Below are 13,771 nucleotides of genomic sequence, written 5' to 3'. Positions count from 1 at the left end.
CTCCTACCGACTCGCGACCCGGACCTGGACGGTTCCTGTTGAGATATGTGATTGTCTGATTGAATCTTATTGATTGACTTGAGGAGTGATCTATTACAGGGGCCAGATGCCTCTTATATATCTGTTCCCAATCCCTGCCATAAGGTTCAGCCACCGTGATACTCAACACTCCCACTCGATGGCAACCACCGTCAAGAGTGCCAGCGACTATCCATCACGGTTGTGAAGGGCCCCGTTAAAACCTTCAAAAAACCCTTTAAAGGAAAAGAAGGAAAGGGTACCCATGAGACCTGGTTTCTGGCCGAGATCCGTCGATCGGGAGGTGTCACTCGATGCCAAGCCCTCTCCGAAACCATTCAAATCGTCCTCGCGCAAGAGGCTTCGTGAACCCATCAGCAATTTGCTCAGTAGTTGTAATGTATTTCAGCTCCACGGTTCCAAGGTCTTGGATCTCCCCTTGCCACTTGCGTTGGATTTCCATGTGCTTCGTGCGGGAATGATATTGCGGGTTCGAGGACAGGGCGATGGCTCCTTGGTTGTCACCATAGATAATCGTTGCGGTTTTTCCTTGGCTCATGTTCAACTCATTGAGGAGTCTTCTCAACCAGATTGCTTCTTTGGTTGCTTGTGTCTGGCCAAGAAATTCAGCTTCACAGGTCGAGAGAGCAACGACACTTTGACGCTTTGATTGCCAACTGATTGCTCCACTCCCGAGGTTGAAGAGATATCCAGCTGTTGACCGTCTGGTGTCGCGGCATCCACCCCAGTCTGCGTCTGTAAAGCCTTTCAGCATCTGGTGATGACCCTTGTACGTGAGCCTGAGGTTTTTCGTGCCGTTGAGATATCGCAGGATGCGTCGAGCGAGTTTCATGTGTTGTGGTCCAGGATTTGCTAGATACCTGCTCGCCACAGAGACGGCATACGCGACGTCCCCCCTGGTTCCAAGCATAATATACATCAGAGATCCGACAAGGCGTTGGTAGGTGGTCCTTTGATCTGGAGGGCATCTGTATTCTGGACTATTCTCTGGAAGTGGCGAGGTCTCTATCGGTGTGCTGACGGGAGCGCCGTTGCTGATTCCGAACTGACGAGCGACCTTGTCAATATACGCTTCTTGACTTAGGTACAGTATCCTGTTTTGACGGTCTCGCTGGGCGGACATCCCGAGATAGTAGCTGCATGGTCCGAGATCTGTCATTTGAAAACGGTTTCTGAGGTTTCGCTTGATCTTCTTTATTTCCGCAATGCTTGGTCCCACGATCAGGAGGTCATCGACGTACACGGCGATGTACATGTTGCTCCGGACGAAGATCCCAAGATCAGCGCTGATTGGCTCGAAGCCAAGATTCCGTAGGAAATTTGTAAGTGTCTGATACCAGATCCGAGGAGCCTGCTTTAGGCCATAGAGTGCCTTTCGAAGTTTGCAGACCCTGGATGTACCGTCGGTCATGTGGTGAGGCTGTTCGACGTAGATCTCGTGGTCTATATAGCCGTAAAGAAACGCCGTTTTGACATCCATTTGCTCGATCTCTAAATCCAGGGCCGCCGCGATTGCGAAGAGAGCTTTATAGCTCATTGGCTTGACAACCGAGGCAAAAGTTTCGTCATAGTCAATACCCTCTTCTTGTGTAAAGTCTCTCACTACCCATCGACTTTTGTGACGGATAGCTTCGCCATGCGGTCCTCGCTTGAGTTTGTAGACCCATTTTCCGCTGAGAATCCGGCGATCTTTGGGAGGATCAACAAGCTCCCACGTTTTGTTTTGGTTGAGTGAGTTCACTTCGTCAAGCATTGCTCTTTCCCATTCAAGCCAGCTTGCGTCGTTCTTTGCTTGTTGAAGAGTCTTTGGCTCAAAAGGTTCTGTTTCCTCTGCAGCCAGGGTTAAGAACGTTGGGATGACATTCCCGTCAGGTATACTCATTAACGCAAGCTCATCTTCGCTATCACTAAAAGTATCTAGTGTGACCTGCGGAGCGCGAATTGTGAGTTCAGGGTGGTGTTCTAGTGCTTCTTGTCGCACTTCATGAACTGGGCGGTCAAGTTGGAGTTCTGGATATCGTTGCCATTCTCCTGAAACTAGACCTTGTTGAGCGTCGTCTTGTTGCTGGTCGCCGCCGGGTGGCGAGTCATTCCTTTGGCTGATGTCTTGTAAATCATCTGCAAATGGTCCAAAGGTATCATCGATCCGTGTAGGCGACAAGGTCCTGTCTCCCTGTGCAGCAACAGGTGGCTGCGAGTCATCGTCACTCGATTGAGACGACGCTGGTGTCTGCGAGTCTTCGTCACTCGACTGGGTTAGCACTCGTGAGTTATCGTTACTCGATCGAGGCAGTATGTGCGAGATATCTTTCCTCGACTTTGGTAGGGCTCGCTCTGGGGGTGCCATCGACAATTGGCGCCCAGAGGCGGGCACGGATGCTTGCCGTATGCCTACCGACGGTTGATTTAATAGTCCCACCGTCTCACTCCCCCCTGCGGCAGCAGCCATTGCCTCAGGTGAGCCGTCTCGTCTGGCTCCCACATCTTCTATAGTCTGTGTGGAAGGAGCTGTAAGGACTTCGTGAAATTCAGCATTTGGGGTCCCAACGATTCTTCCGTCTTCCAGCAGGATACGGTAGTTGGTATTTCCCTCATAGCCTAGCAGAATGCATGGCCTGGTTCTTGGCTCTGTGAGCTTCTTCCTCTGCTTGGGTGGGATCAAGTATTCCCCTTTGGATCCGATCACTCTGAGTCGTGATAGGTCCGGCTTGTCGCCATACCAAGCTTGATACGGAGTCATGTTGATCTTTGATGACGGCGACCGGTTGGAGAGGAAGGCTGCGGTTCGAGCAATTTCTGGCCAGAATTTTGGTGGTAGTCTCGCATGTGCTAGTGTGGGCCCAACCCGATCATAAATTGTCTTATGGGCTCTCTCTGCAACCCCATTCTGCTGGTGCTGATCAACGCCTGTGACCTCGGCATGGATTGCCCGTGTGAACAGTATGAACTTCATCTCTTCTCCCACTTGCTCAGGGATTCGGTCGAGGCGTATTCGTCTACATTTTCGTTCAGGGCGTTCGTTATGATCAAGAAAGAACCGAAGTGATTCCACAACAAATTCTTGTCGTCGTGGTATAGGGATAACCTCAAACCACCCCGTGAAGTCGTCGACGATGGTGAGCCAATAGCGACTGCCATCAAGACCCTCGTCAAATGGTCCTGCGACGTCAATGTGAAGTAATTCCATGGCATATTCCCCTCTTCTGCTCCGCCCTGACCGGTTGTGGGGCCTTTCAATCATTCGTCCCTGGAGGCATGGGTTGCATGGCTGACGTGGTTCCATATCCCGGATGCCGTGCGCCTGCTTCTTAAGCCGCTGTAGGTTCCCATCGCTCAAGTGAGCTAGCCGGCTATGCCAAAGAGTCATTTGTGGACTGACATGGTAGGAGGGAAAGGTGAGATTCGTCCATAAATTGAGTGCGTAGACCCCGTGATACTGGCTGGCAGTGTATAGATTCTTTCCACTTGACTTGTTGCGAATACTAGCACTTCGACTTGAGAATTCGACTTTTGCTCCTCGTTTGAGAAGCTGGAGCACCGATACGAGGTTTGCGTGTGCAGATGGGACGTAAAGGACATTATCAAGCACAAGCCATTTTCTTCTGCCTCGTACATTGCATAGAACATTGATTGTTCCCACTCCTGAGGGAGTCGTGGAGGTATCGACGCTTCTCAGCGGTGGTCCATGGTACTTGTCCATCTGTACGAATCTCGAGACGTTATTGCAGACGTGTTGAGCGCATCCACTATCGACGATCCACGCGTCACGGATCGACAAGGTTTTTGTAGCCATCATTGTTGGTATGTGGTCGAAGAAGGCGAAGTTACCTTCAACGTCCCTTCCGAATGCTTTATTAACATCTTCTCCGGAGGTTTTTGTCGCCATGAAGGTGGGCTTCTTTGGATCCTTCGGGCCACCGACATCATCATCATCATCGTCGTCATCCGAGGGCCGACGCTTCAACGGCTTGCGTGCGCCTGTATGTGGATTGCCTGGCTTTGACTTGTGGTTCTTTCCGTCTTTCTTCTGATCTCTCGGTCTGGGGTTCTTGCTGAAGCACTCAGAGTCCACGTGGTAGGGTTTCCGGCAGAAGGAGCAATATGGGACGTTATCGATCTCGATTCGACATGTCGTTCCGTCAGATGCTGGTATAACTTTCTTGTCACCTGGCCCTCGGATTATAGCGAGAGCAGGAAGCGCTTGCGCCTCGGTTGGTTGTTTGCTCAATTGTCCCTTCCTATGTTCTTCCTCAATTGCCTTGTTCTCGATGTAGTCGAACGTGGGCGCCGCTTTCGTGATGTTACCATTGGCATCTCTTTCATTAACAAGGTCCATTTGCCGAAATATATGATCACGGAAACTTTCATACTCATGGCCTAATGCGTGCATGAAAAAGAATGTTCGCTCAATCTCCGAGGTCACACAGTCAGGGTCAAGGAGAAGTTTCTCAGCATGGATCTTCCTGATCTCGGCTCCGAGGGCTTGAGCGCTTCCGCATTTCTCTCTTGTGAGTGACATGTACCGTCGCTGGAGGTTAACGTATGTGCCAGTGCCTTCTGGTTTGAAGTTGTCTTTAACCGCCTTTAAAAGTGCGTGGACTCGAGAGATCTCAAAGGCGTTGATCCTTTGTGCCGCATTGTGGGTCAGCTTTGCCGTGATCATCGCAGAGTAGAATTTTTGGCGATGAGTCCATTGCCGTGCTTCTTCTTCTTCTATCGGTGGAGTCGTTTCATCATCGGCGACGGCAGATATTCGAATGAACTCATTGACCTTCTGATTCCACTTAAACCAGTCACTGGCATTATCCAGTGTTGGGATGCCATTGTAGAATGTATTCAATCCAAATTGCTCAAATTTCGCGATGTCAGTCATGGTATAGATGGACGCTCCTCTGAGCTGAAGAATTCTGCGCTGGAGATGTCGTCGGATAAACTAGAAATATCCGAGGAACCACGATCTGATGAGTTGAGGGAACGCGTTTCTAAGCCAAAGAGCTCTAGGCTTGATGCGACACTAGGCGGGCTCGAGACGACGGAAGGGCTACGGTCCGATGAGTCTGGCGTAGGTGTGTGGGACAACGGGACGTAGTCTCTGTCCGGCAGCCCGTGCAGGTTCAGGTGGTACCTGTACGACTTGGAGAAGTGAGGGAAACGGCGCCGGTCAACTAGATATCGCGGTTTCCTTTGCGGGAAGGTTGTACGTCTGTTTGGCCGAAGGTTGTAGCGATGTGCATTGCTGCTTTGGGCTACAGGTTCGTCTCCAGTAGCAGAACTTGGCGAAGGTAAGATCGAGGTCTCAGTGCTGCCTTTCGCCTGGGAGAATGGACAAGAAATAGGATGATGAGGATAACTTGGTTCCTGTTCAAGGCCAGGACGCGTAGATTGAGCGTTGGGGTCACTGCGAGAGTCTCTTGTAGTATTGCGAGGGGTGGTGATTGGAGCAGCGCCCTTTGATGCTCGGCGTACGCGGTCTTCAGTGGATAGGCGCCAGTAGGCTCCTAAGAGTGCGCTTGGCGAAAGCGAAGGGAAATATGACTTCTGGATTTGTTTGAAGCCCCAGCGATGAAGATATCGAAGGTGCGAAAGAAGATTCAGCTCCTCGTCGGTCCACGTGTGTCTGCTTTGTCGTTTAGTGCTTCTCCTTGGAGGTTGAGATGACCCTTTTTGAGATCGAGACGGTAACCGCGAGGAAGCAGATCTTGAGCTCGCTGCAGAAGGTGACATTGTTTCATCTGCTCTTATGTTTGTGCAATAAGGTTGCGTCGACAGCCACTAAATGAGGGGTTCAATTCCCTTCCATCTTGGTGTTGTTTCACTTGACGAGTCACAGAGGGCGTCACTGTGATATCTTGTGACGATGTGATATCTGCGATAGTGATAGTGTGATAGTGTGATGATGGTGTGATGCCTGGGATTCTCTAGTAGAGGAAATTCCATCCACTTCATCTCATCCAGAGAGTTTGAACTCTTGATTTCGATACTCTTTCACCATGTTACTGAATCAATGTGGTCAGATCCTTGAATTGATCAAGTTTTCACTTAATGGGGGAGCTTAGCTGTAGATGGCTGTCAAAAGGCTGTCGGTTTGAATTTCTGCTGCCTAATTGCGCCCAAGGTTGCGCCACCCGGGCTCATAACCTGTTGAGATATGTGATTGTCTGATTGAATCTTATTGATTGACTTGAGGAGTGATCTATTACAGGGGCCAGATGCCTCTTATATATCTGTTCCCAATCCCTGCCATAAGGTTCAGCCACCGTGATACTCAACAGTTCCGGTTCCGAGCCTTACGACCCGGACCGACCCTCAGGGTCATAAAATCTCGTCAGGGTCACCCTGACTACGACCCTGACTACCCTGAATTGCATAATTCTTTTACGCCTTTCCTGATTAGGATGAATAAATTCGCTGACACATCATTATATATTACTGTTTCTTATACCTGTTCTGTATGTCTAACTATGATTCCATCAATTTTCATCCACCCCCTATGTAATTCTTTGTATTAAGTCTTTTGAATACGTCTTCTGGCTTGGTAATACTAAACTTGCCCTCTTTTCTACCTAAGAGGAATTGTTGTGGTGTGTTTTATAGAAAGTTGGTGAAATTGGTGTGTAAGGATGCGGAAATATATATCGAATGTATGAGATAGTTGCACTACATTCCGCAGAACTTAAACACTATCCTAACTCCTGCGGTGATGGTCTTGAAAACCTAGGTCAGTGACCTAGGAAGGACCGTGGCTATCGCAATGAAAGGGAAATCCTATGGGAATCCTATCCTATGCCATAATATACGGGTGGGATTCAGGATAGGAAATTCCCTCCCACGGTCAGTCTGACTACCCTGAGGGTCACCCTGACTATCCTGAGGGTCACCCTGACTACCCTGAGGGTCACCCTGACTACCCTGAGGGTCACCCTGACTACCCTGGAAGGTCAACCAATTAGCTTGAGGATTTGAATAAAAAGCGGGGTTTAGATGTGATCTATCAAGCAAAAAATCAGATAATGCAGAATCAGCATGTACCTCTACCCCTAAGTCCTTTCGCCTAACACCAAAGAAAAATCTCAGTAAGTCCTTCCTTCTTATACACAGCTTCATCATGTCTCAGTCATCTGATATATTCCACTCCTCTATACATGATGCGCCACCTTCGGATTTCCTTGAATACGTTGCTAATTCTACACCACCTCAGCCTTTCTCCCCCGTCCCCTCCGGAAGCCAACAGACCGTCTACGAGCCTCTGAAAGCCCCCGAATGCCTTAAACGCGTTTGCCCGGACCGGATCAGAACATACATTCTATATTCTCCAGAAATGAGTGATGAATTTGTGACTTGGTGGCTTCAGACCGACTTTGGGAGGAAGAAACGGATGACTTGGGATGGGAAACGCGCAAAGTGCTGGGAATACTTTGACCAGGTCGCCTTAGACAGAAATGGGAAACCAGGAGTTATGTGCCAGCAATGTCAGAAGGTTCTTGATCACCCTGGTTGGGCTCATAGCGGAACAACTTCAATGAACAAGCACTATAATGGGGTGACTTGTCGGAAAGCTGCCCTAGCCAAAAGGCAGAAGCCAAATATCAAGCTGGCATTAGAGCATGCTGTATGTTCAGCACCCTATTATCGGCTTTATTTTACTAACTTACTTCTACGCCTAGGCCCAGAATTCACCCGTACGAGCATTCGATACGCGTATTTGGCAGCAGAAGCTTGCGAAGCTTCTTACTGTGTCACATCTTCCGTTCCTTTTCCTTGAACACCCTGAGTTCCGTGATCTTATCTCTTACGCCCGGCTGGCACCATCAATGCCAGATATCCCATCCGCTAAAGCTATGCGCCGGCAGCTTCGAGAGCTAGTCCGTGAGAACCAAAAGATTATCCTTCAGACACTTCCTTCTGGTGCTAAGCTATCACTTGCCCTTGATTGCTGGACATCTCCATTCAAACAGGCTTTTATGGCTATCACTGGGTACTTCATTGACAAAGACTGGGAGTACCGTGAGATATTACTTGGATTTCAGCCCTTACATGGAGCTCATTCTGGTGCAAATCTGAGTGAGGTGGTTTTCGACTTGCTACAAGAGCATCAGATCACGAATCGAGTGCTTTCGGTGACTACCGACAACGCTTCAAACAACAAAACTCTTATGGAGAGTGTCAACGAGGCGATTGAAGGTCTACAATCCTCGAGCGACGTCGCTCTCATTCGGGTACCATGTATTGCACATGTGATCCAGATTAGCCTAAAAAGTCTTCTTGGGAAGATGAAGGCTATTCCAAAAAATGATAGGGCTGAGCAAACATGGTCTGATGATCGGGTAGAAGCTCTGCGGGCGACGCAGCAGGAAAGAGGGATTGTTGACACTCTAAGCAAGGTAAGACGTCTTACTTAATTCCGATTCATAATCTAATTTGTTCCTTAGGTCCGAAACCTTGCGATTTATATTAATGCAAGTCCTCAGCGCCAGGAGTCATTCTACAACCTGCAGGCAAGAGAGAAAAAGCTAGTTCCAATCCAGGACGTTACTCCTCGATGGAACTCTACATTCTTAATGCTCGCACGCGCGAAGAAGCTCCAGCAGGCCTTCGATGCTTTCTGCTCCCAGTATGACCAAGGGCACTTTTCCTTGAGCCAGGAGCAGTGGCGGCAGGTTGATTATCTCCTTTGTATTCTTGAGCCTTTTCACCGATTCACAACTCTTTTGTGCAAAACAAAGAATGTCACTATCCATCGGGTTTTCAAGGTCTACAAGAAGCTATTTGATCATCTTGAAAAGTCGATTAACCAGCTTCGACGGAAGAAGGTTGCTTGGAAGCAGGTGATGCTTATATCCCTCGAAGCAGCAAAACTCAAGCTCTCAGCCTACTACAGAGACACCGACAAGATTGACAGTCATCTCTACGCAGTTGGCACAATCCTTTCTCCACAGGATAAACTCAAGTTCTTCTCGACTCCCGACTGGGATCCAGACCCAGGATCTGGGGTCGACTACCGAGCAGCCTATCGCCAGAGCCTTGAGTCCTTCCTCGAGAAGTACTCTGAGAGTTTTGCCGAGGACCATCAAAGGTTAGGTGGTCCGACTATAAGTTCGATACCGGATGAATTTGATTTAGCTTGTGCTCTAGATGAGTCGCAGCAGTCTCAAATTTCACAGCCAGCACAGTCAGATGAGCTTACAAGGTATCTTGATAGCAGTAAGTATTTCTTGATCTCTATTTGAGCAATTACTGACTTGTCCTTTAGATATAGTCACAAATGCCCAGCCTCTGACCTGGTGGAGAGATCATCAAGATAAGTTCCCTACGATGGCAAGGCTTGCTCGCGATGTGCTCTCTATCCCAGCTAGTGGTGCAGGGGTAGAGCGGCTTTTTAACTCTGCACGAGATATCTGTCATTATCGTCGAGGCTCTCTTCACCCTCAAACAATCTCAGATCTTATGATGTATATGTGTACATCACGGTTTGAGATTCATGAAGAGGAGCGAATAATGCTTTCTGAATATCTTTCGGCTCAGGAGATACAGGCTGCAAAGGAAGAGAGAACACAGCAGCAACTCGCTGTTGATCCAATTAGCGACAATGAAGAGGATGAAGCGTCTACGACACAGCTCCGAGCCAGGTCCCAGCCCCGAGCTATCTCGAAGACCCGACCAACCTCGCAGGCTGCCCAGGGTCCGTCCGCAAAAGCACTCGGCAAAAGACGTATAAGCAATATAGCTGACTATGTGAGAGGTGATGAGGAGGAAGACGATGGTCAAGAGTCGGAAGCAATACCCCTGCCGGAGATACAGCACCGAGTGTCAGGCAGAGTCCGTAAGCGTTCAAGGTTGCTAGATGGGTATGAAACGTCTAATATGTAATTCGAGATTCGGGCAGTCTTTTCGGTTGATTCATTAGTTTGATTTGTTTTGATTTAATTCATTCTACATTGCCAAATTAGGAAACTTCTCCTCTAAGTACTGTAAGTAAGATACTCAAAAATACAGACAAAATCTGCATAACTTATGCTCCGCGTGACTTGGCAATGTTTGCCTTGTTTGACGACCCTGAGGGTAGGTTCTCGACCCTGAGGGTAGGTTCTCGACTTTTATGGCCCTAGCCTGACCCCATTTCAGGGTCTAACCTTACGACCCTAAAACCTGCGTGGTCCGGGTCGCGGTCCGGGTCGTCAGGGTCACCCTCGGGTCGTGGCGAGGTCTACATCACAGTAATGTCCCGCTTCTCATTTCCCCCACCAAGCCATAGACAGGTAGCTTGCCCAGAGTATCAACCTACACAGCTGTGATGGCATCTTATGTGGAACATCTTGCATGGAAGGCATGCCCTCGAACAGGAGGCATTCATCAAGGATTGAACATGTAGAGGCTGCGAGTGTCTATATAATCAGGAAGAATAAAAGACTTCCGGTCTCAAATCGGGGTTTAGGCTTTACATAAAGGAGATGGGGATATGCGACGTGTCGAGAGACGCCTATCGGCTGTCATAACCCGGTGTTACACCGCCTGGGCGTGGTACACGTGCAGCATACTTCCGATCCAATATCCATAATACTCAGGCACGATGATCCCTCTGTATTCCCTTTGTGCCCTGCCTATCCCATCCATCTTTGCCATCATGAGCCTATATAGAACAGATCCAGAAAGGATTTCCACAACTAACCTGTACGTGAATGTGCCCCTTTCTGGTCGATAGTGCCCGAAACCCGATAATTTTCGCTTTTTACTTTCAGCACGTCAATTCCCACTATGTGAAATACTGGACCTCTGTATCGGCTCTATAACTTACATACTCCCAGGTCAATGGCCAAGTGCTTGCGCAAGAAAGGCTTCTAGGTGTTAGATTGTGTGTTGCATGGCAATATCTTTCAAACGACCAGAAGATATCCTTTAAGTAACAGGCCAAGAAGATACTCCATCAGCTTCACAATCTTAAATCTCCAGAGAAACTCCAAGCTCGCTCCTACGTGGTACCAGGTCCCAACATACTCGTGAACGGTCGAATCAGTCCGTCAGAGGAGAAAATCCCTTTCTCGGGCCAAAATGATGGCCCAGACTTGATCTTCATGCATAACAACGTTGCTACGACTAATTGCATTATTGACAACGTCTCAATTGTGGAGCTAATTGACTTAAAAATGGCGGGGTCTCTTGGCTGGAGAACCGTGGGGATAATCCACCGTCGGATTATAACTCCATAGCCAGAACATTTCGTGGAATGCCAATTTGAGTGAGGGTGAACTTCACGATGTTATGTTCTGGAATGATTTATATGATCGTAATGTACCAGATATTTTGATTGAGAATTTGTAGATTCTCAATAAAGAATTTGGGCCATTTTTTATGTAAGATAATTCTATATATTTTTCGATCATTTCCCAAATGTTGGTGGTGTTGATAATGTGTCATCTCTCTAGCGTTTCGGTGCTCTGTTTTCCAGGACCCTTAGTGGAAATTATCAGTGATCCCCATAGCTGCAAAAAGTGCGGCGAAAAGCACAAGGTATTTTTTCCACTCTGTGAGATTGTAGCCGCAACAAAATCGAAACCTGTGGATACGTGGAGTCGACCATTCCTGACCACCATTTCGACACACGGCTATCCTTTTTTTCAGAGCACAGAGTGAAGATGCTTTTCGTCTAGGGTCATCAAAGAATTTTTTTACCCGCATAAGAATCTTCATACGGGGAGCAGGGAAATAGGTGAACCGAATGCTCCGGACTTTGAATTGGGGTATACCCATCGGGGCAGTCCGATCTGAGTGAGTTGGATGTTCGTCCGAATTAAATAGCTCCATGAGAGCAAATGATGCAAGAAATTTTATCAAATAGCCCGGGTGGTCTAGTGGTATGATTCGCGCTTAGGGTTCAACTCTGAGCATGCTTGCGCGAGGTCCCCGGTTCGATCCCGGGCTCGGGCCTTCTTTTTTTACAACCTTCCCTTTTGTGTTTATTCATTCATCCTGCCTGTCTTTCTTTTTTTTATTCATTATGTTTTGCTTTTTCAATTCATTCATTCTTTTAATTTATTTCTTTTTTCACCCTCTTCCCCTCCTTGTCATCAATTGCAGCTTTTCGTAGCCTCTCGTCAGCTGCCAGTGCCGCATCCCGGCTGGGCAAGTTGTGTTGGGACGAATCTGATGAACCTAAATTCCCAATATTCTAGCCCTAATCGAAGGCAGCTTTCTGGTGAAGATGGTATTGTATGGTGGTCCCCGACTAACTCTACCTCTTTAAAACTATTCATAGTAAACACTGCAACAAAACATCATTGGATTATTCCTAGTTTTCTTGCCCCGAACCCGAGTGCCCCAAATGTCGCCGTCATTCCAGTGAAGACAATGAGTATGCCAAATTCGGTCCCATACCCTAGCTTCGACCTCCCAGTCAGCGTCCAGCCCCCTTTCATCAAGGCCTCGCTGATCGGACCACAGGCAATCGAGCCAACACCGCGACCAGCTGCAAGAAGACTCAGTACAAAACCTGCAGGAATGGCTTGGTCCCTGTTTCGCAGGAGTTGGACGATCCCGGGCCATGCTGCAGGCCCACTTCCAGCAAATGTACCGTAAAGCATAGCAAAGACGCATAGTGGTGGGAGAGAGATAGATATCCCCCAGACCATGAAGACACTCAGGGCCGCGCCGATAGCGGAAGTAAAAAGTACATTGACAACATGACATCGGTCGATAAGTAGACCGATTACAATGAAGCCCAGAGTCATGCCGGCATTCATAGATACAATTGGGGCCGTCGTACCAAAGCCAATTTCTCCAACAACTGATCGGGCATATGTCGCTAAGTAAATAGACGGTATGAAGTATCCCAAGCTCTGCAGGATGTTTCCGAATTGTAAGATGATGAAGGTTCTTGAAGACAGGAAAGAGGGGGCAATCTGCTGGGAGCCCGAACTGGATGGAGTTGAGAGCGGGAGACGTCGTTTCACGAAAGGCAAAAAGGGCCCAGTAAGGATGAACATGAGTATTGCCCATGCCCACATAGTTACCTGGAAGGAAAATCGCGAGAGGGCATACTTAGCGATAAGTGGGAAGGCCACACCGGCAATGCCACTTCCTGCCTGCTTCAGTTAGATGACCGATCAAGAATCGGGACAGGCAAATACCAACCCAGCAAATCCCAAATGCTAGTCCTTTCTTCTTGATAAACCACTCGTCGATGAAGATGAATGTTGGGTAGTATAGCATGCATGCACCGAAAGGATACAAAATGCCTTGCGTGACAATGAGGTGCCAGACGCGTGTAGCAAAGGAGGACATGACAATTGCAAGCACTGCGACTACCAGACCCACAAGGCAGCTAAATCGGCATGTCCTGGGCCACCTCTGGAGAACGAAGAGGCTAACCGGAGATGCCAGATACATAATTCCCTGTGCCCATTGTTAGCATCGAGAATCGTTTCTTGGGCGGGAGTATTCACCATGCAGCAAGAGCCAATCAATGAAACCTTTGAAGAATCTTCTATAAAGAGTTGATTTGTTGAATAATAGTCTTGGAACACACCGAAAGCAAAAGGGAAGCCTGATATGGGTCAGAAAATCGTGGTACCTTTATTTTTTGGCACTGTTCACCTACCCCAGACCCACATCTCAAAGCAGAAAGCACCCATTAAACAAAGTAATGCATTCTTGCCTCCATCCACAGGAGGAAGAGAGAATTCTCGCAAATGAGATTGTCTCGAAGTTGTTCTTTCCATTGGCTGTAGCTCATGATTAC

At 48.2% G+C, this 13,771-nt stretch overlaps 2 protein-coding genes across 2 annotated transcripts; one reads left to right on the top strand and one right to left on the bottom strand.

Moving 5' to 3' along the window:
- Window positions 1–10,841: 10,841 nt before the first annotated feature.
- On the top strand, window positions 10,842–11,243 carry N7532_007001 (uncharacterized protein; the record flags this gene model as incomplete). The annotated part of the gene is made up of 2 exons (XM_056619494.1): window positions 10,842–10,880; window positions 10,944–11,243. Coding segments are annotated over 2 exons (339 nt in total), but the record flags the coding sequence as incomplete, so codon positions are not given.
- Window positions 11,244–12,308: 1,065 nt separating this feature from the next.
- N7532_007000 (uncharacterized protein) lies at window positions 12,309–13,314 on the bottom strand (the record flags this gene model as incomplete). The annotated part of the gene is made up of 2 exons (XM_056619493.1): window positions 12,309–13,111; window positions 13,161–13,314. The coding sequence occupies 2 exons, from the start codon at window positions 13,312–13,314 to the stop codon at window positions 12,309–12,311; spliced, it is 957 nt and encodes a 318-aa protein (XP_056475652.1).
- Between the last annotated feature and the right edge of the window lie 457 nt (window positions 13,315–13,771).

The sequence above is a fragment of the Penicillium argentinense genome (assembly GCF_028826775.1).
Source record: "Penicillium argentinense strain IBT 30761 chromosome Unknown utg000005l_segment0_segment0, whole genome shotgun sequence".
NCBI lineage: Eukaryota > Fungi > Ascomycota > Eurotiomycetes > Eurotiales > Aspergillaceae > Penicillium > Penicillium argentinense.
This window is presented reverse-complemented; position numbering and strand designations above follow the sequence as displayed.